At 40.3% G+C, this 27,996-nt stretch overlaps 4 protein-coding genes across 8 annotated transcripts; 2 read left to right on the forward strand and 2 right to left on the reverse strand.

Annotated features, from left to right (window-relative positions):
- The first annotated feature begins 137 nt into the window (after positions 1-137).
- LOC311011058 (uncharacterized protein) lies at positions 138-4,465 on the forward strand. 3 transcript variants are annotated; one of them, XM_084005771.1, is made up of 6 exons: positions 138-247; positions 700-1,213; positions 1,716-1,859; positions 2,107-3,603; positions 3,716-3,794; positions 4,121-4,465. In XM_084005771.1, the coding sequence occupies exons 2-5, from the start codon at positions 734-736 to the stop codon at positions 3,791-3,793; spliced, it is 2,199 nt and encodes a 732-aa protein (XP_083861897.1). In that variant the 5' UTR covers positions 138-247; positions 700-733; the 3' UTR covers position 3,794; positions 4,121-4,465. The 3 variants fall into 3 exon arrangements, with proteins under 3 accessions (XP_083861897.1, XP_083861898.1, XP_083861899.1); XM_084005773.1 differs by lacking the exon at positions 138-247 and adding an exon at positions 1,525-1,600 and having other exon boundaries at positions 1,120-1,213; XM_084005772.1 differs by lacking the exon at positions 138-247 and having other exon boundaries at positions 1,084-1,600.
- Positions 4,466-4,651: 186 nt separating this feature from the next.
- On the reverse strand, positions 4,652-7,020 carry LOC311011061 (group XIIB secretory phospholipase A2-like protein). Its single transcript, XM_084005776.1, has 4 exons — positions 6,686-7,020; positions 5,816-5,904; positions 5,398-5,563; positions 4,652-4,990 (listed from the first exon to the last, which is right to left on the reverse strand). Exons 1-4 carry the CDS (start codon positions 6,963-6,965, stop codon positions 4,872-4,874), a joined length of 654 nt encoding a protein of 217 aa, XP_083861902.1. The 5' UTR covers positions 6,966-7,020; the 3' UTR covers positions 4,652-4,871.
- Positions 7,021-7,654: 634 nt separating this feature from the next.
- Positions 7,655-18,046, forward strand: LOC311011082 (uncharacterized protein). 3 transcript variants are annotated; one of them, XM_084005805.1, is made up of 11 exons: positions 7,655-7,981; positions 8,055-8,124; positions 8,499-8,861; positions 9,204-9,314; positions 9,417-9,531; positions 9,635-9,744; positions 9,835-9,965; positions 10,089-11,842; positions 11,921-12,034; positions 12,451-12,580; positions 17,368-18,046. In XM_084005805.1, exons 1-10 carry the CDS (start codon positions 7,896-7,898, stop codon positions 12,567-12,569), a joined length of 2,973 nt encoding a protein of 990 aa, XP_083861931.1. In that variant the 5' UTR covers positions 7,655-7,895; the 3' UTR covers positions 12,570-12,580; positions 17,368-18,046. The 3 variants fall into 3 exon arrangements, with proteins under 3 accessions (XP_083861931.1, XP_083861932.1, XP_083861930.1); XM_084005806.1 differs by lacking the exon at positions 17,368-18,046 and having other exon boundaries at positions 10,089-10,831; positions 11,003-11,842; positions 12,451-12,942; XM_084005804.1 differs by lacking the exon at positions 17,368-18,046 and having other exon boundaries at positions 12,451-12,942.
- Positions 12,995-27,821, reverse strand: LOC311011081 (integrin alpha-L). Its single transcript, XM_084005803.1, has 31 exons — positions 27,674-27,821; positions 25,212-25,329; positions 24,766-24,857; positions 24,509-24,591; positions 24,287-24,401; positions 24,027-24,157; positions 23,791-23,933; positions 23,459-23,609; positions 23,105-23,240; positions 22,934-23,007; positions 22,202-22,319; positions 21,876-22,018; positions 21,217-21,363; positions 20,912-21,109; positions 20,406-20,536; positions 19,920-20,077; positions 19,654-19,823; positions 19,283-19,399; positions 18,281-18,351; positions 18,053-18,194; positions 16,616-16,714; positions 16,383-16,462; positions 16,168-16,248; positions 15,929-16,004; positions 15,088-15,195; positions 14,958-14,999; positions 14,749-14,874; positions 14,547-14,660; positions 14,433-14,462; positions 14,224-14,334; positions 12,995-14,132 (listed from the first exon to the last, which is right to left on the reverse strand). The coding sequence occupies exons 1-31, from the start codon at positions 27,720-27,722 to the stop codon at positions 13,959-13,961; spliced, it is 3,528 nt and encodes a 1,175-aa protein (XP_083861929.1). The 5' UTR covers positions 27,723-27,821; the 3' UTR covers positions 12,995-13,958.
- Positions 27,822-27,996: the final 175 nt, after the last annotated feature.

Raw genomic sequence — 27,996 nt, forward strand, 5'->3', positions numbered from 1 at the left:
AGTAAATGTGCAAATTATTACGATGTCAACGGAAATCATTAGATTATGGGCAAAGTTGTGTGGAACATGGGAACAACAAAAACGTCCACGTCTTCAAACATTTCACCGAACTAGTACTGCGATGTTGGTACTCCGTCCAGCAGGAGGCGCTGTTTAACACCCACTTCTCTACGCCACCGAAGCCGTGAGCTCTTGCTTAGTCGAGCTATTTTTTAACATTAACGGTTTCTGCCGAAGCTTACTAAAGGTCAGTTTTAACATTTGACTTTGCAAACAACGTCGTTTCCGAAAGTTAACGGTCTTGAAACAAACACCTTTTCCGCGACGTGACAGAAGGAGTTTGTAGTCGTTGTTGTCGCTGTAGCAGGTAAACAGTCTGTTAGCTGCTAAGCTAAGCTATCTCTAAAAACACCATTAAACGACGGGCAGTTTCGCGGTCTGTTCGGACCATAATTTGGCAAATCACTGTTATATTACACCATGTAACCGTGCCATACAATTCGGGTTAAGAAACAAATGTTTTCTTCTTCCATAAAAGTATTCAAATGTAAGTCACGTTGAAGTATTTTGGCGAGTAAAGGCTTGGCGATCGGGCAGTTGACATTTTCTATTAAATGGAGCTACTGTGCTGCCGTCCTGTTCAGGCCCTTCCCTTAATGAATACACAGTAATTTCTCCACGTTGTTTTCTACCTTCCAGAGTGGATTAACTCGTAAGAGAGGCTGGCTGAAGGATGAATCCACTGGACTGGGATGCTATTCGAGCACTTCAAGGGAATCTGAGCTCAAATCACCAGCATGTGAATCATAGCATGGTGCAAGCCCCAGGCACCACTAGTGAGTGGGACATTTACTGCAAACACCTAAGAAACACTGTTCGTGAAGCGCAAAGTGGCATGGGAGTGGATGTGGGATGGAAGGAACCCAGCCCTCCATCGCGTAACTTTCACATCAAGAACTCAGAGGTCGAGGACCCGGATGGAAAACCACTGGAAGTGGACGAGGAGGATCCCGAGCTGGCACGGAAGCGACTAGAGCTTAGAGAGATAGAGGAGCGAATCATATATAAGAAAGCCTCTATTGCCCTGAAAGCGGTCGAGCCGTTCCCAGACATTTCCTGTTCCGAGCAATCGGCAACATGCAAAGGTGCAACTCTTAAAGACAGAGTGAATATACTTTTACAGCAACGACATCCTGCCAGCTTCCTTTCGAAGGTGAGTACTGGACTGATGGATCAAGTAATGTGGCAGCTGGTTTGGATCATTAGTTTAAAATATAGTAGAATGACACATTTTTGCACGTTGTAAAGCGAAATTTGCTCTGCATCTGCAAAATACGCTCACACACACACACACACACACACACACACACACACACAATGAAGGAGATAAAATATGTGCAAGTAAAGGCTGTGCACAGTAAATAGTATTCCACAGTAGGTTGGGAGGTATGCTAAAAAAACAGTATTGCATGTTTAAAGAAGGTGTCAACTAATGCAGTTTCAAGTAATCAGGTGTATACACAGTTGTAACAATAACTACAGAGAACTCCAGTGGCAGCTAGAAAAGGCCTTCACTTTGATGCCAGAAACTCGAGATCAGGTGAGCAGGGCTTTCCGATGATGGCAGTGTATTTAAAAAGACAGTGTTTTCATCTTACAGAGGACAACCCTTTTCCAGACTATACAGTACACTGTATTGCTTTCTTGTCTTTCAGTTTCACTCACCCAAGGAGAGAATGAACTCATCCAGCTTGATCAGAGATGGTCTGCTGCAGGACGAACATCCTCTGAAACTCAGAGTGAAGGCACTAATGAAGAAGAGATGTAGTGATCCGTTTGATTTGCCAGCAAGCAGAGAGGTTTGTAACAGTGTTTGCGCCCTACTTTGTAGAAAATAGCCATCAACTTTAGATTATATTGAGTAATCATAAATACAACTAAAAATATACCAAAACTAAAGTAAGACACAAAATCACACATTTCACACACAATTAAAGTTATGGTTTAATAGCAGTTTTTTTTTTTTTTTGATGAACAAACTTGCCTTGTGTCACAAGTAATGTTTTTAACAGAAAGCATTTTTTCTCTGTATTTGACCTATCGCAGGTCCTTGACATCACACTGCATCCTCCCAGCCAAAGCGTTACTTCACCAGCCAAGGAGGATAACGGTGTTGACCAGGGTTTCCAGCGCTTCCTCAGCGTGCTCAACAAAGGAGTGGACATGGACTTCCTGAGCAAGATTGTCAATGATGACAGTGCAGACCTTCCATTAGACGTGGAGCTCCCGAACATTCAGCCCCCTGGTGTGGAGAACAAGTCAGATTCACGCTTCAGGAGAGGGAGTCGGCAAGCTAGTAGTGGACCCTCCCTGCCGGGCCACAGTGGGAGCAACAGTAGAGAGAGGGAGACTGACCCGACCAGTCGAGGGAGATCGCTCAATGACAGACTTTCCCTACCTGTTAATGACGAGAAGAAGAATGACGGGAGGGACTGCTCTTTTGGCTCTAGTAGTCATTCCAAATCCCCCTCTCCAGTGAAGAAGAAGAAGAAGAAGAAGAAAGAAGAAGACAAACCAAAGGTGGACAAGCAGCATGAACAACTTCAGAGCATTCTCAGAACTCTGGGGCTAAGCCTGGAAGTGGAAGAGATGAGCAAATTAGCAGACCGGACTCAGGAGAGGCTGTATGGGAAGAAGCATGAAAACACAGAGGCCGACAGCCGAGGAGAGCAGGAGGGTGGGCCGAGGAGCTGCCGAAGACATTACACTCACTCTTCCTCATCCTCTGGAAGCAGTAGTCCCAGCCCTAGACGGTGGAGCTCTCACAGTAGAGAATCGAGTCTGAGGTCTGACCGCAGCCGCTCGAGAGGTGGAAGAAGAGATGAACTTACGTGCCAAGACGGTAACAATGCCTATAGGGACAAAGATGAAGACGGAAAATACCCCGAAGAAATCTCTGCTTATCAACATCCATATCCACAAAACCATCCATATCCCCATCCCTACCCTGCTGCTCATTCTGCATTTCCAGATTACAGTTCGTACCAGGACACACAGTACAATAACTACCACAGTGGCGATTACAGCGCGACTACAAACTCTTACTGGGCTCCTACTCAGAGTGCCCATCCTCCCTCCTATTATCCCAGGTATCCAGAAGACGCCTACCATCACTTTCCTGTCTCTATAGTGGCACCTAACATGGGTTACCCTCATAACAAACCTAAGTACAACTCCGTTGATTTTAACTTAATTGTGAATCCAGACCTGTCTAAGAGTGAAGGCCAAGTTGGATCAGTTTCAGGCTCTCGCTGCCTGCAGGTCGTCACCACCAAGCAGCCGACCAAGGATCGCTGTCTGCAGAGGCTCACAAATTGCAAGCAGAGACGGAAGTCAGAAACTTGCCTTAAGCATCGTCGTTTACGTTGGAAGAAGAAAAAAGAGCTCAGAAAACAGAAAAAATTGGCAGCAAGACAGAGTGCACTTTTGGCAGAGTCGAAGGAGGCTAAACAGCCCGATAAAGAAGACTCTGAAGGCCAGCAGTCAGAACAGGAGAAACGACCACCAACGGAGGAGGAAATAAAGGCAAAGCTGAGGAAAACGGTTGGTGGAATGTTGGTTTTATCAACTTACTATTACTATAAAAAATATTTTGTGTTTTGAGACATATGCCAGCCCTGCTACGGATTTAAAAAAATGTTTCTTTTATTTCAAGCTTGAAGCATTTAACCGGAAAGTGAAGGAAAAAGTCGTGCAGTCATCAGCCAACTCCCTTACCTCTCAGATTGGTTAAAGTAAGTAAACCAACCCACCGATGTTTGACAGTGTGTCCTCATTGAACAACACATGTTCCTGTATGCGGCTGATTCTGTTTCGTAAGCACCGATCACATGATGTATTTGGGGTTTTTTTCCACTTCTACAATTCACCACTACCCCTATTTGATGATACCAATTCACCACATTCTGTTTAGTTATATTATGAAGCTCCTTTTTTAGGGCTAAACACAAATCCCAACAAACTAAATATCACAGAATACCTTTTCTCTTCCTTGTCAGCAGCGTTGAGTAGCTGTCATTTGGTCTCACATGTTTGATCTTTTTTTCCCCTCCTTCCTTAGATCTGTGGAGTGTCATGGCTGCCTGATAACTTGATGAGACACGTGGACCTCACGTTCAACGTTTATTACTAACACAAGCGGTTAATGGTGTTACAGGACCGTTTATTATTTACTATTTATTTTTAGTCACATTTCCAGATTTATACTGATTCATCCTTGAACTCTAAATAGTAAATTCTATCTTCATCAAAAGTATTTTGTTATTAATTGCTAGTTTGCCTTAAAACAGGTATTGGCCATTTCAGCTCTACATGTCTGTGAATATTACTACTTTATAACTGTTTCTATACAGCCTTTTTTTGTCTTGGTGCTGTGTACATTTGATTAAACAAAATCTGTTTTGCAGGATCTGTCTTAATTCTCCCTCCCTCTGCGTACATATACATATATATGTGTGTATATGTATATATATGTTCATAACAATCATAAGAGACTTGACTTGGTCTTGCACAAAATAACATGATCATCTTCTCTGATTATAGTTTTTGAATGGTTTGAGTAGTGTACCATGAAATGAAACCATCAATAACCAACAGTACAGACGGCACGGACAAACACATAGAGTTTGCGTTGAACTTAACAAAAACATCTTAAGTTTTGCTGCAACGTAACATAATCACTGAACAAAACCAGAACAATAAATTATACTCTAGCAGTCACACAGCAGTTTATGTTACACCATAACCCACATCTTCTGACGTGTTGCTCGAGTTGACACTTTTATAAATAGGAGAGAGTTTAATGCTTTCATCTAAAGTTCGTCTTTCTCTTCCCCTTGACAGTAGCATGCTGCCCTCTGGCCGTTCATGTAGGGTCGGCAGCCCAGAGTCCACACGGTGTTGAACAACGTGTCGGCTACTGTTTCACATGCTGAGAAAATGTGACACAAACAGGAATGGCGGTTAGTACACAGCAGTATGTACACAAGAATGGAATATTCCACATTTTCTGAAATTTACTTCAGCGCTAGGCAGGTTTTAAGCACTTGAGCAATTTTGATAGTTTGTATTTGGATTGCAATAATTCTTTTATTGAAATGTTGTCCATTTAAAAGGACATTTGAATCTCTTCAAAGTGGTTTGATCCATTACATTACGCCTGAAATTCTAACATTTACACGATGGATTCTGTAGAACGTGAACTTTTCCAAGCCCATCTACTTTCATCAAGGAAGGACATTTAAAAAAACAAATACTGATCAATATCACAACCAGACATCATTTATAACTTTCAACTAACCAGCCGTGGATGAAAATATAGATTAAAATGTGACCAACCTTCAACTTTTGACACAAAGCCGAGACTCTTCTTGAGGTCGGAGCAGATGCTATGTAGGCACCAGCGGAACTTGGAGTCACAGCGGTACTTGTTGGAGCCGCAGGTGTCGTAGCACATATCCAGCTGATTGCAACACTTGGTCATGGCAGGGATGCCCATGTCCATCTGGAACACAGCAGATGAATGTATTATGTATGCAAATGTGGGGAGTTCAAGTGTGGTTATTTTTTTGCTGTACACTCAAAACGGATTAATTTATTCAATCAAATCAAACTTAAAAATAGTTACATCCAGATTATGCCTTTGTGTGCCATATGCAACATAAATCTTGTCCATCTACCCAACCCAAATTATTTTTTGTAAGCTTTTTCAGCTTTTTCTATCCATATCAATAATAAATTGACAGTAGAAACATACCCCCTCTGGAACAGGAAGGCCGAAGAAGTACGAGCTACAGCCGTCAGGTTCTGGCATCTGGTATCCGGGACGAGGAAGAGGATCTTTACCTGAGAGGGGAAGCAAATATCTGAGGTCACGTTTGACAGCAGGTCCAATGTGTTGGACTGTCTGGTTTGAAAACCACGTGGGTCTAAAAGTAGACCCACCACGTCTGCATATAGTGAAGCGAAGGTTACTCATTGCGTTCATATACTTTGATATGTCACTGCATGAATCATGCTGGGGTCACAGTCCATTTCCTGCCCTCTTCCAGATGATAACAAACATGATGAGTACAAGGAGAAGGATCCTATCATTATTATTTTTAGTTTACACTGTTGTTCTATACAGGCAATGTGACCACCTACTTACAGTTTAATATGTAATATGAACTTATTAATAAACGGCCTTTCCAGAGACGTAGTTTAATGCATATATATTTGTATTTTTAGATACTAGTCTAATAGTGTAACTAATGTAGACATTGTTTGGATAAATCTAAGAAAGATTTTAAAATGTGAATATTTAAATCAATTAAAAAATATATAAATTATAATTTAACATTATATTCTTCTTGTGAAAAAGCTTTCAAATTGGATTTGACATGACAGGACAGGAATTAGGACACCAAGACTAAATCAAACCCTTTTGCATTACCCTTTCCCTTTGGCATACATTGCAAGTATTCAGTGTTTAGGAGAGACTGTAATTCATTTCCTCTTTCCAATTAAAAAAAAACTGTAAAATATTTTGGGACGGAAAAAGACATTGTGAGTGATAAATCATGGATGGACCACAGCTGATTAATATCAGCATTATTCCAACCTTACTCCCATTCAACCCACTTACCATATCGACAGCGGTATTGGCACACTCCATCACGTCCACCCATGAACTCCAGCATCGAGTCAAAGTATCCGCTGGCTGACTCAAAGCCGCCTCTGAGGGAGTTCATTCCCCACTCTTCGTCGTCGCCATCCGCCTGCGTGCCATCAGAGGCCTGGTCCGGTGGTGCCGGTGCTGCTGTCACAGCTGGGTCAACATCTTCTTGACTGATAGCACCGTGGATGAACAGGCCCAGCAGGAGGGGCGCAATAAGGGCCCAACGGGTCATTCTGTAGCTCAACATTAACTGTTAGAGTTCAGAGACTGAGTGGAAACACTCTCAATACGGCAATACCAAACTCTCCGCATGACCTGAACTTTAGCCAGACACAGGGACGGGCCTCGTATGTGGAGGAACAAAGTCCAGCCTCTATCTCATCTTTTTGACATTTCTGAGCTTTGATCACTTGTGCTGATTAATGAGAGGCAGAGTGCTTATTCGCCATTTACTCAATTACATTTGAATACAATAAAAGCCCCACGGAGAAACGCAGGACAAGGTCACATAAAAAGTCACATAGAATAACTCCATTTTAAAGCAATGCTCTGTATAAATGCTCTGTGTAAATATCATAAAAGATGCCAACTCTCATTGTATGTTGACAGGAACTTAAGGATTGACCTACTTTTTCAAAAGAAACCCCCCAGGACTGATATAGGGTCTAAATTTGGATCTGTGATCTCCTACAGAAGAGTGAAGTGTTATACATGTTTGTTTCAGCCTCTTAGTTATCAATCAAGATAATATGATATATATTTATTACAATTTGTATTTCTTTATTATAAGAATTAGGGAATAATAATTAGAATCTTGATGCACACTCCATACCAGTTGGTGGCGGTAATGCGCCTTAACGTTGTTTGCCAACCGCCATTAAACGGCAGCAGAAGAAGAAGGAGGTGACGTTTATGTCAAACCCGGAAGAAGGTGCGATAAGTGAACGATGGAGTAACATGTGAACCACACACATTTACTGGACCGCAGCCTAAACCCGTACAGAAAAGCGAGTTAGGGAAGGTAATACCTAAAGTGAGAGGGAACCTAAAGTCGTTTATTTCTAGTTTCATGGACGCGAGGCTGGTGGCTGTTTTTTTTAACTTCAGTATCTTCTGACTGTCATGCTAGTTTTTCCACAAGAAGACAAATAATAATTATGACGAGGAAAAAATAAAAATGGCTTTCGCAAACCTGTTCACGAGACTGTCTGCTGTGGAGGAGGATGTCAGGAGCCCCGGCGGCCGACCAGCCTTTCCGCGCAGGTAACGGTGTTCAAATGAGGTGTTTGTAATGCAATTACTCAAAAAAACAAACCGACTAATACTTGTTTTACAGGAACGAGACTGAAGCAGGCGATGCCAGAAAGAGGACAATCCAGGCTGAGCAGACTGGCCCTTATAAAAAGGTGAGACTATAATTCACTTTAGTATGTACTTGTTGCAGCATAGTGGAAGATTTCAACCATTGCACCACATTCCTGCATTACTTGAGACAATAACAAAAATGAATGATGTTTAGATGAACCTCCCATAACAACAGCATGCAATACAACTTAGCAGCCTCTCAAACTAAAGCCTAGGAAACGTTTAATTAGTACAGCAGTTATTTGAATTAGTTTTGTCTAGGTCCACCTGCAATTAAGAGTAATTAAAAATTAAGCTGTATGGGGTTTGTGCCGCTTGTCTCCACACTATGTATTTGTTGCCAACTTGAAAAGGTTATGATAAATATAACAATATTAACAATAATAAATCATTTCTTTGCATTTTCTTTCCACAGAAGCTATGTTACCAAGACCACACAACGAGGAGTTATAATGCTGCATCTTTCAACGATGGTTACTCCAAGGCCAGGCACCACCACGTGCAAAACACTGATAGTGAACATACAGGTGTTGGATTCACCAAAGAAGGGATGCATAATCATCGTTATAAAGCTGATCACAATGGCAAATTTTGGAATGGTCAGAATAACATAACTAAAAAGAATCAGAATTTCAACAAGCAGCGGAATAAGATGCTGGAGGGGCAGAACAATCCGCATCAACAGAAGAATGGATGGAGATCTGCCAATAGAGGTGGAAACCATCAGACTGGACCTACTTGGGGAAAAGATGGAAGACACGGTACAAACGACAAGCAGGTAAGCAGGAGCACCACCCGGTTATCTGTTACAGTTTGAATGTGAGGGCACTTGCATTATGCCCACATGCTGTTGTGGCATTCGGATCAGTCAAACACTACATTTTGTTAAAAATGTTTTTTATTTTTTTATTTTTTTCCGATGATGATAAATGGTCACCAACATTCTTTTGACACTCCCATTGATTAAAAAATAAAACAAGATAAGAAATACAATATCTGTGGCTGCCGGACCACTGTAATAAGCTTCAAAATAATAATAATTCTTACTGCCTGGTGCCCTGTATTAACAATATATTAATTAAAATGTGAATATTATTGTTGTGCTCATTTTTCTTCTTAGGACATCCAAGTGAGGCAACGCTGCATGTCACAAGAGTTCAAGGACCAGAATGGTGTTTTGGTGAATGGGCGGTTAATCTGTCGACATTTCCTACGGGGAAGGTGCATCAAGGTTATGTTTATTGTCTGTTTATATGTATGTTGTATATATGTATGTGTGTTTGTATAAAGATATATATATATCTTTATTGTGTTTCGTTATAACTGCACTCAGGATGGTGACTGCCAACTGGAACATGTTACGGGTTACAACGATCTTGTGAAAGAAGTGTGCAAATTCTACGTCCAAGGCTTATGCTCAAAGGGGGAGATCTGTCCATACATGCATAATATCCTTTGGTTGAACAGCAGTATTTCTGTGATTAGTATTGTACTGTTATTTGTTGGAAAGTGGAGGCTCTTGAACATCATATTTCCTTAACTAAGCTGCACAGTCCGTTCCTTGCAAGTTCTTCCACAAAAAAGGAAAATGTTCTCAAGGAGCAGATTGCAGGTTTTCCCACGAGCCACTCAATGATGTCACCAAACCACTGTTGGATGAGGTGCGTATGTTTAAATCCAATAATTTCTCACAATATTAAGCATGCATTGTGTAGACGATGATTGCATGTCTGGGCTTCTTCTCACCACAGACATTAAAACGGGATCATGAATATTTTGCAAAAAAAGCTGAACAGGAGTCGTCGGAACAGCCAGTGAACACGGATGAGTCCGAAATTCCAGAAGCAAACGAGACCTCCGATACACTCCAACAACTACTCAGGTTTGCAAACGTAAACTTCTCATTGGGATTCTGTGAATACATCAGTGTAAATCTTGCATAGGAGTTTATACCAGTTATCATCAACGCATTCAGCTTCTAACATAAATCTTTTTTATTTTTCAGACCAAACTTCTACAACAGCGCAGGAACAAATGCAGACAAAGAAACCTCGTTATGTCCAACCGAAGAGCTGACTGACGTCATGGAGGGAGCTGTCCCGCCACATGCATCGGACACTGCCCATCCTCACACCCAGGCATCAAGTAACATTGAACATGAGGAGCCAGTTTGTTATTCAGTTGCAGCAGTGCTTGGACCTCAACTATTCAAACCCTTCCCTACTTTATTTACAACTCCAAGAGGTCAAGAATCTGGCACGTCAGGCTCTGCAAACAAAAGCCAAGTTCCCTACTCTGTGGATGCTGTCCTCAGGTCATGTAAATCAGTGGACTTTACCTTTGGCCACATACCCACCTCTCCTACTGCACAAACTGCATCCCGTACCCCCAAAACGGAGTATGAAGAGAACACCGATTCTCAGCTAAGTTCAGAAACCCAGGATGAGAAGGTGTTGGACTCGGCAAATTCCAGAAATGAAGTGAACAAATTCCAGGAAAAAATGTTCAAGAGCCTGTCGTCCCAACAAGAGCGCAGCGGCCCGTTTCCAAAGAAGTGCCCTAATCTTACTCTGTCCTCCAAGGATTCCAAGGAACAAGGTGGAACTGTGCCAGAATCACTGAAATCTGCTCAAACAGCTGCCCATGAAGTCAAGTTGGAGGTGCAGCATTCGGCATCCAAAGGAGAGATGAAAAGGAGCGTGCACCTGCCTGTGGAGATTACATACTCTGCAAACTGTAAAAGTCAAGGTGCTTTTCCCTTTCGAGACACTAATCGCAACATTTATTCAAGGCCCCTTCTCCAGACATCTACTTCAAATCGCATTTCACAGTTGAGGCCACATCTCTCTGTCCGGACATCTGACTCACAAGCCTCAACAAAGCTACTTTTCCCCCCCGCAACTTTTCCCCCCTCTCCAGCGTTCACAGAGTCTAAAGGTGGAGCTTCTGTTCCTGCTGAACCCGTCACCTGCTCCACGAAGAAAAGCGATTCAGCAAACCAACAACCCTCTGAGATCCACCTGCAGTCGGAAAAGACGCAATCTGGCCTCAAACGTGTCACGCAACAACATTCGTCATCTGAAAGCGCAGCAGAGAGCAGTAAAACGGCACACTGCGGTGGTTTGTCAGTGGGATGTAAAAAGATTGCGAAAAGACCATTTCAGACCCTTTTTGCAAGTCCCATTACTGACACTCTGCAGCCTATAGACAACAGGGAAACAAGTTCCTCTTCTCCTCAAGCCTTTATTCAAACTTCCTGTTCTCCTCCACAGCCTGCAGATTGCAAAAGTAATTGTGTTCAAAGTGCAGTTGAACCTGACAAAGCCTCTACCAGCTCCTTGCGCAGCCTTTTTGCTGCCCCTCTCAGTTCTCTTCTCCCACGCATGCAACCTCAACCCGATTTTTCAAGGACTCCCTCCTTTTCTCACCAGTCAAAACAGTCCGTTAATAATTTGTCTCGTTTATCAAACTCAAAACGAAGGGCCACTGATTTAGAGACACCTCTCCCACGTCAGGTTAGAGCTGTCAAAGACATCTCTTGTGCACCACGATCCCCCGATTTCTCTCCTAATCCTAAAATTGAACATGAAGACCGTTCAACGGAGCATGTAAATCAACCTACAAATCAGCCGGTGTCTCCCGCCTGTAGCCTCGTGTCTGATCCTCTCCATGAGAAGTCGACCAGTCCAACCCCTCGTGGTAACAGTCCATCTACAACCCGAGCTGGTCAGCAGCTGCCCGACATCTCATCCCACAAAGGTAAGGACGTGGCCCACACTGCCTTTTAAATACTACTGTGAAATGTGCTGCTGAAATACATGCATTCATTGTTTGTAGGATCAGCAGCAGCTGCCACTGCAGATTCAGTTCTGAAGACGCTCTTTTTGTGCCTGAGCCCATACCAACAGGATGGAGAGCAGCGGGACGATATTCAGACCGGCATCCCTTCAGGTATGCTGTTTACTCAGTTCTGAAGAAATGTACGCCTGATCAGGACGGGCTGTCTTTGTGAAGCAACAGCAGAAGAGTCATATTTTACTGGAAAGGGAACGTTCCGTTTGTTCCGCTGCAGATTGTGTTGATTTTGGTTGAAGGATGAGGCAGGATTGTTTTTCGACGTATGCCATGAAGACACAAAAAAACAACAATGTCAGTCCATCTCTCAATGTTTTACAGCATGCCCTTTCTGTTGCTCTCAGCCCCAAGCCCATTGGTTCCTACTGAAGATGCAAATCTGATGTACATTTGATTGAAATATCTCAACGATCGGATTGATTGCTATATCATTTTCACGATACCCATGAATGTAATTGACTTAAGCCTGGGAAATATCTCAACATCTACATCTTACCGTTTGTAATCTGCAGACTCCAGACTCCCAGACCAGCGGTCCACTGAGAAAAGCTACACACTCAACAGAGCACCAGCCCTCTGTTCAGACTCCACAGATCTCCTTGGAAGCGACAGGAGATCTGTCCAGGAATGACCGAACCTCAGGTGAGAAACTCTTAGCACACACAACACGCCATGCTAACCAGTGGCGCCGCTGATGCAGCGTCACACCCGACCAAGACGTTTGCATCAGAATGAGGAAAGTGGGTAAACGGAGACGGTGGCCAGACTTCTCAAGGACCTTTTAAAGACATTAGACAACAACACTGTTTTCCACTTCGGACACTAATGTTGGATTACATTTATGTTAAATCTAATCTCAATCTTGCCTTGTGGTCAGACATGATAACCATGATATGAGGGCACACCTTTGAAAATCTATGGTCTTCTTTGTATTTAACATTTAGTTTTTTGTTTTTTTTTGTGTGTCAAAATTGTAATCATTGAACATTAAAATATTAACAGTGTGTGTCTCTGTCTCTCGGTGGATGGATGGATATAAAGGGACAAACCACATCATAGAATGAATATATGACAGTGTTTTTATTTATAGAGCCAAAACAATACACCAAAAACCAATCTCAAAGAAAAGGCAAAAAGGCAAAAAATATATATATACAGTATATATAGTGGCAGTTGTCTTTCCAATACTGCACATGTAAACAAAAGCTGATATTATTCACCACGCCTCCAAGTTTGTCCAATACATTTTGTAAGAAAAGGTCAATATTATCATCCGCATTGATGTTTTTCATCACAGTACAGTCATATAATTTAGTATATAGCTCAAAACAGGTTTATGTGCAGCAGTACCTCTTTAATTGCTGCCGCTGCCTCGGTTCAGAACACCTGCTCAACGTTCCATACTTAGCCATACCTTGATTACTGAGTGAAGAAACATATTTTCCAAAATGTCAAACTATTCCTTTAGCACTGTTACTTACTGATAGACTGCTGCAGGAATGGCTTATCTTTTATCGGCCATCCTATAAGTTTGCATTAAAGTGCTTCCCTCGACAGAAAGCCAGAGGTCTTTTCCATTAGACTTTGAATCAATGCAGAAAATAATATTTGTGACAAACGCATGTTTATGTTTAAAAAAAAAAAAAAAATTAAAATGCTAATGTCACCAGTGTTTGTCACGGTGGCGCTTAGTCGTCCCATTTAGCAACTTGTTAGCAGTCGCCTTTTTTAGGACATGTCAAAGCCTCAAAATTAAAGAGAAGGATAATTACTGACATATTTTATATCATAGGACAAAATGTTAGCATCTCTTTCAGTTTGTGTTAACCACAGACCTCATCTAACCCAAAGCCCATTGACTTGAGACAAGAGAACCTGAATTTAATTTGGGGTTTTGGAATTACATCCTGCAGCACTCTTTCATGACCTCCTGTGCATGTTTTATATTCCCATCAGCCCACTGGAGGGCTGCTTCATGAATGTAATCCAGTTCCTCCTCTGTATCAGCTAGTGGGGGGTGCTACTCTGTGTCGAGAAGATTTTTTTCCTCTGAAGTTTTGTCTTCGGGCTCTGATTGGCTGACTTTCCCATTGGTGGGGGCAGTCATGGACTCGGTAGGGGTGCCGGGCTGAAGAGATGCTTTCTCCTCCTGTGCTTGAAAATCCTCGACCGTTTTCCTCTTGAAGAAACCCGACTAATGACAGACACACGAAAAAATCATTAGCTGACAGTTTTAATTCAGTGTCTGTTTTTCTTGTGGTTTGGAATTACATTTGGACTCTCACCTTTAACAAGATGACTGCGATTATGACCAGAAGCAAGAAACCCAATGCAACTCCAATTGCAATGATCATCCAGGGATTCGGGAGGATTATCAACTCAACCTGAACTTCATTCTGGTGGTAGAAAGTAGTTTTCACATTGGGGTCATTTGAATAAGGATGTGAAATGCAGATAAAATAGTTTTGGCTGTTAATGTGTAGACTGAACGTACCCATTTCACTGTTGCATCGTCGGACTTCTCCTGTGAGAATTTAATTTATTTTGTGGTTATTAAATACGATAACATATCCTGGAAAAAAAGGATGTATTTCAAACGTCAACCTACCTCTTGTTCATAAGAATCCAGCACATACCGTTCCTTGTCATAGTTAACATTTATGAAGCTTTTGAATTTAACCTCCCTGCTGTCTCCAGTATGCCGTTTAAGGAAGGGAATATTCTGCAAAGTAAGAACATGTCAAGTATGGATATATATTCCCCACTTTCAATGGTACATGTGGTATGTATTGTGTGTTGTTGCTACATACGTCCGCTTGCTGTTTGATGTCCCTGAATTGTACGCCTCCTGACAATGTAAACTCAATGGGGGATTCTTTCTCCAGGATGAAATTATCACACACTATGATTTTACAGTCTTTTTCTGGCGAGCAGTACTGTAACCCAAGAGCAATTAATTGTATTACTTGCAATTTAATACATGGTTAAAATATTTTGATTCTAAATATGTTTGACTTACCTCAGATTTTGTGTCAGTAATGCCTGTGCATTGAGTTTTGTTCTAAAAGAAGAAAAAAAAAGGTAATTTGTAAGCATTAAGGATTTGTAATTCTATACACAGCAGCAGTATGAGTAAGTCGCCAAGTTACCGGCTGGACGAAGACTTGATAGTTCATCATTTCAAACTTATGGTCCAGTTTAGTCGGGAAGAATATGGACACGTTGACAGGAAAGTCCTTGAAACCAAGATTTTCTATCTGCAAAAAAAAACGAGAAATTTGGTCCATTTTAAAAGAATAGTTTGACATTTTGGGAAATTCACTTTCTTGCAACTTAAGGCACACAGGAAGAATGGGATAAAAATAATTAGCCAGAAGTAATTGGCATTTACATGAGCATAGAGTCACAATAGGAATAACACATTTCACATCACATGCAAGCATTTTGTTTTTTATTATTCTATGCATTTTGGTATTTTTAATTTCATAGCACAAGAGATCCTTTTCTGTTGTATAACCTTTTGTAATGAAAAGTGTTTAAAATGTTGCATATTTTAATAAAATGAAAATAGTTTAACAAAGTTGACGATCAAATTTCCTGGCTCTGTCCAAAGGTAGCAAAATATGCCTCGAAGCACCTTTTTTAAAGGTCAAGTAGCATGTTTTGTGTCATGTATTTATTAAGTCACACACTCCTGTACTGTATTATTTGTATACTAGCAGCCCACCAACAGCAGACAAACAAATTCAGGACTAGTTGGTGAACATAGCGGAGCCTGGATTCTGTGAAAACCAAAGCTGAGCCAAAAAAGGAGGGTGAATATTGGTGATGATGTGTCGGGTGCTTGTTTCAGATGCCCCCAAGTAGCCAAACAATCAGTAAATACTGGTGATGGCAACCTAATCAATCAGTCGGCTATGCATAGATTAGGTAACATTTGGGACTTTGCGACTGGATGGTTGCTTGTTGCATAAAAACCTACTGCCTCACCTTATATGTAGCAAACATTTCTTTAGGTCCAGGATCCTCTCTTGTAAAGTTCAGATATGTGACATGGTCGTCTTTCCTGAAAACAACACAGGATGAGTACAACATCCAGGAAGCGGTTCGATAATATAATTACATGTTTTTTTTTAATGCAAAATACCTCAATTCAAAAAATAAAAATGACTAGGCATATATAAGTAGTACAGTTACATTTGTGTGAAAAGTCTCATAATAATACTTACGCTATCACTGCCATTTTAACTTGAAATTTTACTGGGATGCTTTTGGACAGGACGGCAGTGCGGTTGGAGTTTATGTTATCACTGAGGGGGTTAAAAGCATTTCTTGTGAATATGTAACACGAAATATGTAATTCTAGTAATTAATCATATTTGAATAATACAGAAATGAATTTTGGCTTCGTGCTGTGTGTTGGATTGAATGAGAACTCCTCTACCTTTTTGCAGTAATGGTCATCGAGATGGTTTCATTCCACTCGTACTCATCGGTGATGCGGAAATAAGTTATGAACTTTGCCTTCAGGGGTGTTGGATGTGAGTCATAAGAGAGAGATAAAAGAGCAACAGCAAATTTGAGAATGCCAAAGGTTCAGGCAGTTGGTCTCGGTTCTTGATTTTTGAACTGGTGAACTTGTGAAACATCCGTCTGGTAGGACGCAGTATGACTCACATATGATCTGCTGCGAAACAGAGGACCGCCGATGCCGCATACAGTTTTGTCAAGTACTCCAGGTAGATCTTCACAGCTGTGGATGACTGCTCTCGTCTCCTGTTTAAAGAAAAAACATGAACGTGTGAACCCTCTAGAATAAAATATGTGACTAAGTTTTTGTCAATATGACTGTATGTTGATATACTGTAAGCAAGTTTAAGTTTAAACTTTCAGGCATTAGTTCTCTTTGAAAGCTTTTTTTTTAAGTTCGTCTTCAAAAACCACACACAAGTCCAGTTGCCTACGATAAAGCCTTCAAAAATGACCACAGCCTGGCACCTTACATTACTTCTCAGAGTTTGATGTCTTAGAAACCCCCCTGAAGCCGCTTTCACACCAATCTCAACGCGAACATTTGCGTTGCGTTTGGTGTTGCAAGTTGCAATGTGTAAGATCTGGTTACATGCTTCAAACAAATAGGGTGCAGCAAGTCATTTCTCCCATACGACCCAAATTTACAGTCATCGTTTATTTTTATTTTTTTCTAAACCCAGTAACTCATTTGACCAAAGTCGGTCAAATTTACACTACTATCTTATCTCCCCGTGTGACGTCGGCCTAGAGTTTACATTAGCCACCTGTGTGTTTGCAGTGGCACTAACCGGGGTCTGTGTTGTGTCGTGTCCCTGTACGTTTTATTGGATTCAATCCAAAGCGGCAGAAATGGGAACACGACTCATGTTTTTTTGTTTCGTCCTCTCCGCCACCAGGAGACCACTTGGCCGGGAGAAGAGTGTGAGGCAGCTCCAGGTGACCTATAGCGGAGCTATACCAACACAGATTCATCCCTCGCAAACCCCCCCAGCGCTGCTGCCCTGATCCCGGGGGCACAGGTTAGACTCAGCGCTCCACCAGCCCACTGTGATTCCTGACTTCTTCCTGGTGAATTGGTCTACTCGTGGCGAAGACAAAGAATTGAGAATATGACTAGTTTTCTCATTTACACCACTTCAGCTTTAACCCAATAAACACGGAGTGAACACGGACCCTGGACCATCAACGTGATCTACAAGCCCTCGGACAGCTCTGCTTCTTTGTCTGCTCATGTTGGAGTGAGGACAGACTGGATGCCACAGTGACTCACTATCGCTTGAAATTGAATCATGAAATGAAATGTGTGAGAGAAATCATTACTTGAACTCATCATACACAACACATCAGCAAATTCCCCTGTCTCTTAAGTTTATTTTTATAGATCGCAGCTTTTGGGAAGTGGTGTACGCCTCTCTCAAGGCCTGTTTTATGCGTTTGCAATGGTTAGAAATGAGACCCAGGTCTTACACATCACTTGCTCGTAAGTGATGTAATTTTAGGAGTTCCCCCTAAATAAGCAGGCGTACATTTATATAGTAAAGAGGCCTATGAGTGGGACGTGTTATAAAAGTTTTGAGTCACCTCTATCTGAGCCATCCACGAGAAGGAGAGGCCTGGAGGATAGTGCATTGTTAGGCTGGTGTAGTACGAGTCGTCACCATGGTTGGACAGTTTTACAGACACGTTGAAGTAGTTATCTCTTGCCACCACTAATGTTGGAGTCCTAAGAAAAAGAGAACACCTCTTACATTTGGACATGCAATGTTAAAACTACAGTTGATGTGGTGTGTGTTACTCATAGATACGTACATGAAGTTGAAATCCACCTCAAGTTCGGCAATACATGTGTCATTTTTTCTACAATGCTTTTCAAAGGGAACCTGCAAACACAGAAACTGTCGGTTGGTGTCACGCTTGAAGATACAGAGGAAGACTAGTGTAAACAACACAGTGTTCCCTGCAATACAAAAAAACAGACATATCAACAGTCATTTCAATCCACCACCACCACCACCACCACAGTTAATATGCTGGTTTTCAGCCGTGCCAGCGACCAACTGAAATATCTAAAAATACGATTGGATGTATCGCCATGACAGTTTTTTTTACAGGAATTTAAGTTAATCAGAGGAATTATTTTAATGATTTTCTTTTGACTTCTGATTAATACAATAATGGTGTCACCATGATATTTTTGGTTCAGATTAAAAATGTCTACAAAAAAACACATTTAATTGATTGCTGTGAAATTTTGTAGCGAGTAATAATCTCCTGATTTTTCATCTCACACAATCATTCATTGAAAAATGTACTTTCGTAAATGACCAAATAATTGCTAGACTGATGACGATCACAATCAGCCTCAGCTGTATTTAGTGTTTAGTGTTAATTACTATGCTAATGCACTAAACTAATATGGTAAAAGTGGTTAACATTAGCCTATAACTGCTAAACATCAGCCTGACTATAGACTCAAGTTACATCTATTGCATGTGTAGACAAAAGCCTGATATTCAGAACAATAGCTTAATCATACTGGTCTGTGAAAATGTGCATCTTCAGTAGGAACAAGTTCTTTAAAATATAATGACAAAAAATATGTACGTTGCAAAAAGCTTTAGGTTTTAAGTTTCTAGCTAGCCTGGTAAAAATTCAGTAATTCAGTCACAAATAAGACGTCAAGGCAATCTTTGCTATCTGTGTCAGAAGTAAATCCACTCCTGAAAAAGTGTGAATAAAGACAAATTAACAAAAGTCATCAACTCAGATCTTTTCCTTATGTATACCGTCTGCTGTAGTCGCTGCACATACCTCAACAACGGCCTGCATTTTGCTGTCCACATTCAGGATGGCACTGGCACTCTCACTGTCAACTTGGGAAAAGTTGAATTTGATGATCATAGGTGATAATATGTCTTTCACACATGTCTGCAAGGAAAAATTATTGAATTATTATGAATATGATTATTAGTATTAGATTTTTGTTGTTGATGATGCTAAGTAATTAGTTAAGCATTATAGTTTTGCAAGCTATATGTCAGTTACCATGGCAGAAAAGGTGGTGCTACACATGCAAGTGCTACCAACAAATGTTATTCCGTATCCTTGACGAGACATTGATGATGTTTATATATGTGCAGTTGGTGATCGCTGTGAGTATGTGAGGGTGAATATTCTCATACTGGCATGTAGATGGTGTAGTTGAAGCAGGTGTCTTTATCCCTCAGCGTGTAGGTAGAGGTAAGATTCCTTGCTTTCTTATCAGTTTGACTGAAGAAACCGCGATTTTTGTTTTGTCTCATCGGATCCACGCAGAGATTGTACGAGATGTTCAGTCCGGAGCTCATCGCCCCTGCCAAGACAATACAGCAGCATTACAATAAGGCATTGATAGGGTGTGAAGTATCAGCAGCTGTTAATGAATCCTAGTATTGGGTCAGGTCCTTACCTGCTTTACTCTTTGTTGTTTCTACCATTTCAAAGCAAGCTCTTAATGTAACCATTGGTATAGTTTGGTCTGTGTTACCCAAGCAGTCAATTTTGTCGGTGCTTATCTCTTTAGGTAGAAATGTCAGACGTGCCATGACATCAAAGACGGGCTTGGACCTAAAAGACATTCATCAAATGATTGAGAGAGACCATTTTAAAAGCTTATATAGGAGATGATTGTTCACGCATTTACTCAGACAGCAATACAAGTCCTTACACCTGAAAACACTGCTTGGTGCGCTGCCACTGCTCTTTTTATCTTCTGGAAATATAAAAATTTCTCCTGACCTTTTATTTTTTTTATTTTAAGGAAAAATGTGCTATGCCTTTTGTTTGTTATCAAATATGTCAGACGGAATTGTAGTTTCTAGGACATCTATTTAATGTCATGTAATGATGTTCTTGAGTTACAAAGAGTCAAATAAACAGTAGATGATATCCATACCTTAAGACAACAACAGTGCCCTCCGATCCGACCACAATATCTGGGAGTCCATCCTCTCCAAGATCAATGTGTCCATCGATGGCCTGTCCAAAGAATCTCAGCCCAGGCTTTATATTCTCTCCCATGATCCTCTGGAATAATAAGAGATTGGACAACTGAAACGGAGCATGATTTGCACACATACAGTATTTGAAGGTATTCATTAGAGAGGAGGTGGCATCGAATGCTGTCCTATTGTAGATGTCCAGGGTGAGACGGATATAGATTTTTAAATAAATGCCAAAATCACTGAAAAATAATACTCATTGACTCAGAAGATGACTTTGTTAGTGTGAAAGCCAGTTTATGTCTGAAATCTGATGTATTGACATAGACTTTTTACGTATATAGGACGAGAGGAAACATCTGCTCCCAGCATAGTGACCACTTAACCAATGTGTGGCTCTTTTCTTCGTGTACAAAACCACAACAAAACCAAAAAGATATCATGTGTCAGTTTTTCTCACCTGGCTGAAAGTCCTGCGTATCCCTGTCTGTCTGTCACCAAGGTAGATGTACACAGCCCCATTTCCACCATCCTCGAGGGGAGCTCCAACAGCAACTTCTCGGAGTCCATCTCCGTTCAGATCTCCAAGACTTGATATGGTCATACCAAATCTCCCCATGGACGGAGCAATCACCTCCACTTCACTTCTCAGTTGCAGCTGTTGGAAATAAGAACATACGTTCATTGATTAAGAAAACAAAATGCTAGTTAAAGCTCCCAGTAACACCATTAAAACACAAACACTGATTCTGGACCACAGCCCACCTCGTCAGTCACTGTGTAGACGTAGAGCTGGCCTTCTTTCTTCTCCTGAGCCTGGTAAAACAGTGGCGCTCCCACCAGCAGGAAATCGGTGTCGCCGTCTGAGTTCACGTCTACTGAGCACACAGTTGCACCAAAGTAGGAACCAATCTGAAACGTGAACGTCATTTAAGTATTAAAAACATGATATCCTTTAAGCGTTTTTGAAAATCCTACATGTACACAAGTAAAGTTAGGATAAATGTGTATTGTATTTCAAACAACTCAAATGTCTTATAGGTTTTCTTCAAGGTGCAAGGAAGTGCTCTGGTTTCCTCTCCGTAACCACAGAAAGAATATGCCTTTGCACATTTGGCTCTGATGCAGTGTTTTGCATCTATGAATGCATTTTATTAATAATTCTGCATGATTACTTCCAGACACAAATACAGCCTGTTTCAAGAAGCATTTTCATTTAAGGTTTCTGAGTAACTTTGCAAAGTAACACCTGACATCAAATGTGAAGTGTTTCAAGCTCTAATGGTGGTTTAATAAAAAGGCAATGTGAGATTGAGGTAAACATCCCAACCATAGCACCTTTAAAATAAATAAACCATAAATGATCTACTTTTGTTTGGAATGTGTAAAGTAAGATTTAAAAACATCTGAAGACGGTTACCAACCTGCTCCCCATTTATTCTTTGGGCTGCTGTCCAGTTCTGTCCGTTGTGTCTGAACAGAATGACCTGTCCTATGTGCTCAAATCTTGGTGCACCCGTGAAATATAGAGCAGCGTTCTTCTTCTCTCCAACAGAAATGGAGTATCCTGCAACAGTCAATCAAATACTCACATTAAACAGGTTATGAATATGCATTGAAGGAAGTTTTGAGCCTCTAAAATTATTTTAATTTTTGAGAAATCTAATGCTATCGTTGCATTAGGTTGCATTAATGATAATTGCTAACAGCCCATTTTTAATAAAGAAGCAGGTAACTTTATGTCCAGTACCCATGTAGGAGTCCATCTGCATTTGTGGATCTTCAATTTGTGTTTGTTTTTGTTGATGATGGTCTTGGAGAGAACCACGCCAGCTGTTTGATCCCACTGAACCCAGAATAAAGTGATCCTGTTGAGAGAAAGGTCTAGTCACAGAGAGGAGTGGAGCTGCCGTACAGTAGTTAGGGATTGAGGATTCCTGATAGCAGTTTTGCACATTTGTAAAGGTGGTCTGCAGTGAAAATACGTTTTAGCCCACAGAGGATTACATTTTGTTGTTTCTATATCGCAGCTAGCCTCAAGGATAAATCGGTTATTTTGATACAGGTAACTGGCATCACTGTCAGGCCAATATTGACCTTTGGCCTCACTAGTTCTAAGAATGAATGTATTCTTCCATAGACCTTAAGGATTACCCAGTTAGGGTTTGGGTTATTTAAAAAAAAACAGTGCAGGAGGGACGGCCTCAGAGAAGTAATATACTGCTATTTAGCCTTATTTAATTTTTATGTATTTTATTTAATTGTCAAAGTATTTCATCAGTGTTTAACAGTTGAGACTGCAAGATTAAATCATCATTTATTCCATGGTAGTAAGTAGAAGATAACAGTCCAAACAGGATGTGGTGCACCACGCACCATGAATGCTGTTGCAGCGAAATTATAAGATGAACGTTTAAAGATATTGTGATAGTTGGCAGTTGAAGATGTAGACTTTGAATGTGTGTTTTTGACTTTTACTCACTTTGTAGAAGATAGCCGTGAATCCACTCTGAGACATTTCATCGGTCATTTCGCCTGCCCGAGACACTTTGGAGCCTAAAATACAAAGATGTTATTAGTTCACGTTGCTATTGCAGAGGTACACTCATTTTTTTTAAAGAACATTTCTGTACAAAAAAAAGTTGAACATCACCTTCCATTTCAAAGATCTTTTTTTGAAAGTTTTCCAGTATTCCTGTGAGTCCGCCATAGTCCTCAATTTTGAAAGCATTTTTGTCTTTCGGTTCTGAAGCAATGGCTTTGAATTTACTCAGATCAGCTTTTTTGACCTGAAACCAGAAAACCAGAAAAATCAAGAACCTCAGTGTCTGATGTCAGCAAGATAAACAACGCAGTTTTGTACAATCTTGGGCTCTTGTTGCACTTAAAAACACATTTTGATTCTGGTAAAAGATGTTTTTTTTTTTTTTCTGGCGTTACACATGTGGCTGTTTTAGCTGAATAAATAGATAAATCAGACAGAAAACTATGTCACATCTCAGCTTACCCCAATGACAAAGCGGATTATGTTTTTTTCATCATATCTTTTGATAATGCCTTCTATGTCAAAATCAGTGGGATCTCCATCTGTGATTAGTACCACAACTTTAGTGGCATCAGGAGTGGCGCCAACGTCAGGGTTTTCCAAGATTTCATCCCTGGAACAAATGCAAAAGTATCCTCTATAAATGAACATTTATTACGGATAAATAGATGATAAAATGATGATCTTGTAGTCGTAGTGTGCAACTTCCTGTATGTTTGTCCCTGCAGCTGTTATTTGAGTGTTATTCAGTTGTGAGAGATTGAGAACTGTTTGGGTAATGTATCTGAACTCACAACACGAATGTGAGGGCTCTGTGTGTGTTGGTGAGAGACTGCATGTGGGGTTCATTCATCAGCTTGTCGCGATCTCTACCAGCTTCGTAGTCACTGAAGTCAAAAACCTTTCTGTAATCTGTGGAGAACTGAACTGCTGCAAACTGGAAAAACAAAAAGCAGACAAGATCAGGGAGTGTTCAACATTGTGTTTATAATTTAACATGAACTCATTAATGTTGCAGCAGCACAGGGACCTTGATTGATGAGTTCTTAAGGCTGTTCATTATATCCACTATGAATACTTTATTCATGTGGAACTCTTTATCTGTCATACTCAGTGAGCCATCAAATAGAAAGACAAGGTCCACTTGCTTTTCGGTGCATTCTGGAAAAAAGCATTTTAAAAAAGAATATTAAGTCGGGAGAAAAATTAGGAGAATACTATTTTGCTGCAGGATGGACAAGATTTTATAACCAGAGAGTTGTAGAAGTTAACACTTAAAATGTCTTTTACCTTGGAAAGCAGGTCTGAAAGAGGAGAAGTTCTGAAGACTATTTGTGATGTTATAGCACAGGCTGTTCACATAGGAGTTCTCATCACATTCATGGACCGCATTTGGACTGCACACCTAGATTAGAACATATGAGGCGAAAGAAATTGATTCATCATATTGATTTATTTTGCTCAGAAATCTGAAATTTGATCAAACTTATTGAGCTTCGGGATTTTTCTTACAATGAATTCAGAGCGTGTGTAGTCTTCAGCCATCGACAGGCCGAAGTTCTTGACGGTTATTGTTGTGGTTTTTGAAGAAATATCTGCAACAGTTGATTATTACTTAAAAAACACACCTTTTCAGCTACATTATGAAATATTTCCATTTTCCATTTCATATTAATGCATTGCTAGAAACTAGGTTTTCTGTTTTAATTGGGTGATTTATTGTGTAATATTGAATATATATATATATATATAAAAAGTTATGTATATACCTTCGGGGTTGAAGCACCGAATTTTTTGGTTTTGGTCGGGTTTGCATATTCCCCCAGATCCATTTTGCTGCAGCGGTGCAGTGATGATTATCCTGTGGATGGGGTCAAGCATTTTAGTGGCCAGGCTGACATGAGCAGTACACTTTAGAAAAAAATGTATGTAATATTGTAAGCAATATTGTAAGCAAGGCATAAGTGTTATATCCTTATAATGCAACAGGAAGGTGAGTCACAGGATGCAATGTCATTCAATAAACCAGCAAGTCATCACAGCTTCTGATGAAGTAAAACAGAATCGTCTTCCATCTACACTTAAAGTGTGAAAGGAAACAATGCACGGCTGATAAGATTTTGATTGAGGATTGAGGATTGAGGATTATTACAATCCTATTCCAATTGCAATACTAGATTCCAACTCAACCACCAAGTTGCAAATGGAAACTTACCCTTTGTCTGTGCTAGACATGAATTGAAGCACTTTGTATCCAAAGAAATCCTTTTGTTCCCCGACATAGACATCAGGATTTGTCACGTCAATGTTGAAAGCCAAAGAAACAGGGACGGCTGTAATTTGTGAAAAAAGACCACATATTCATGTTTTCACTACAGTTGTTCTTGAGGATGGTTAAGAATGAATTGATTGACTATATTGTTAAAGTCTGCACAACCTTTCTTTCACATTTAAAAATACATTTCAAGAAGTACAATTAATTCTTAAAACAGTTCAAATAAAGTTTAAGTAGCTAGTGTGTAAAATAATGTGTATCTGTGGCAAATGTTTGTCCAGCTTCACGTTCATGTTGTGGCTACATGTATATTTTTTATGTTTTTCTTAAATCCTTTTTCTTGGTGGGTGAAAGAACCCAACATATTACAACGTAACGCTCATGATGCCCTAACTTTATACAGACAAGACAGGTGACTGCACCGAGAGTGTCAAATATGTCCACTAGAGGGCAGATCAGAGTCAAATCAACCCCGGTGGACACCAGAATATATTATTTGAGAAATCCTGATTTTACATATCTGCAACATAACCACATGGGTGACACACAAAGCTGTTACTTTAGCCTTAAAAGAGAACTCCACCAATTTAGCCTTGCACCACTATAACATGGTCCGACTCGGCTGGACAGTTTAAAAACGCGTTCTTCCACATAATCAAAATCCAACTTCTACATTACCCACAGTGCAACTTGTTTGCAACAGCTTGGTCATATATCTGCGTGCGATATGCTAGTATCGGCTAATGCTAGCAGCTAGCCTCAAGCAGAGATGAGGAGCAGGCTACAAAGGTCCAATAAGCTCACTTTTTCTAACTCCACATCGTTCTTACTCTAACTCCTGATGTCTTAAATTTTCAAACGTGTAGCCTTCAGCTCCAACTGATGCTGACTCAGGTGACGTCACATGAGTCAGCAATTTATTAGACGTCACACACCTCCCTCTGGAGTCACAAAAGCCTTTATAGAACAAAAAAAATAAAAAATAGTTTCACCTTCTGGGATAATTTCTAATCCTGATATGCTACATGCATCATTCACGTGCTTAATTTCATGTGTCGCCTTAATTTCTGAGGACAAAGGTGACTGTGACCTCACAAAAACATTTTTTTTTGGCTATAACTCATGAACTTATATGCTAATTATGACAATTTCATCATCATCATAGCGACGAATCCACAGAGAATCATCACCGGACTACATTTCCCCTCAGCTACACAGCATTTTAGTGACTTTCCGCTTATTGTTTTTGGTTTAATGACCTGCAACTTTACTGTTGGTTCAGTCCAACTGCTCTCATCAGACAAAGTTCACAGCTAGCTGGTGGAAAGCAGTCAGCAGCTAAAGAATTGGATATTTCCCTAAAGAGTTGGTGGAGACCTAAACATAGCTAAAAGGAGAGTGAACTCATCAGGTGCTAATGTTGCTGCAGAATGTGTGAACTTTGCAAACAACCTTACTATAACACCTTCATGTGGCGATTTCCTGTCAATGTTGTCTTTGGTACAAATACATTGTGACTATATTTAAGTAGAATTTTTAGGTATCTGTACTTGAGTATTTATTGTTCTGATAACTACATTTTAAAACAAATAAATGTACTTTCTACTCCTCCCATTTTCAAAAACTTTCTAACAAAAAATGTTCTCACTAATATGACGCGAGATTCAGTTAGCATGCAAAAAAAAACAGCCATAGAGATACATTTTTACATTTAACTTTCAAAGAGATTCTTTGAGTACATTTCAGAACCTGTACTTTCTCAATTTTATGTCGGCAATTTTCTTCCTGTCTTAACTTAATTTTACAGGCTGTAAAGCAGATGTGTCAAAAGTACAGTGTGTTCATCTCTCTCAGCCACTGTACATTCTTTCACAACCTATAATCGGGAGGGTCGGTTCATCTAAACCACAAGACAATTCCTCTTTCTTTTCCCCTTTGTATTTGTGTTTTTTGTTGTTGTGAAATATCCACTTCTGCCTTGTTTTGTGATATCGTGAGGCAAATAAAAGTTTTTGCTGCTTAAAGAAAGTTTAAAAAAAAAAGGAGTTTTTAAAAACTCAAAAGCAATTTGTTTCTTTAAAAGCAATCCTCAAACTTTTCAGTTTCTATTCATACACTTCTTTAAAAAGTACTTTCACCATGATAGATTCCCACTGCCACTCAACACCGATTATTCACATTAAACTGAGGGTTAAAAGTTAAAATATAGCATATGATGAATTAAATATTATAAACATCTGTTTAGTGAACATTCATGTAAAAAAAATCACAGTCTAAGGTACAATATTTTTATTGTTTCACCCCCCAAAAAGAGCTCAACATCAGAAAACCTCCCTGTACAGCATTTCTATCTTTCCTACTGTCTCATGAATTATTCACCATGTAGAAAAATGAGATCTTACCAACTGCCACCATGTAGGTGAGCAGGAAGATGTGGCGCAGCCCATGCATCTTTCACATCACCCTCCTCGAGACTTGAACTGCTGCTGGTGCTGCTTGAGACATGTGACAGTGTAATACTTCCTGCCTGCCTCTTAAGATAGGGTGTTTCCGTAACAGGTGGTTGTGACACTTTTTCTCACGGCAAAACATTTCTGTTTCTCATGCTTGTCCTTTTTCATTGGGCAAATCCATCATTTACACACTTTTGACATTTTATTTTAAGGAAAAGGATGCTGCAGAATAAAAATAGTGGTGTCACGGCCCTAACGCACTTTCACAACTG

The sequence above is a fragment of the Eutrigla gurnardus genome (assembly GCF_963514095.1).
Source record: "Eutrigla gurnardus genome assembly, chromosome: 3".
Lineage (NCBI taxonomy): Eukaryota > Metazoa > Chordata > Actinopteri > Perciformes > Triglidae > Eutrigla > Eutrigla gurnardus.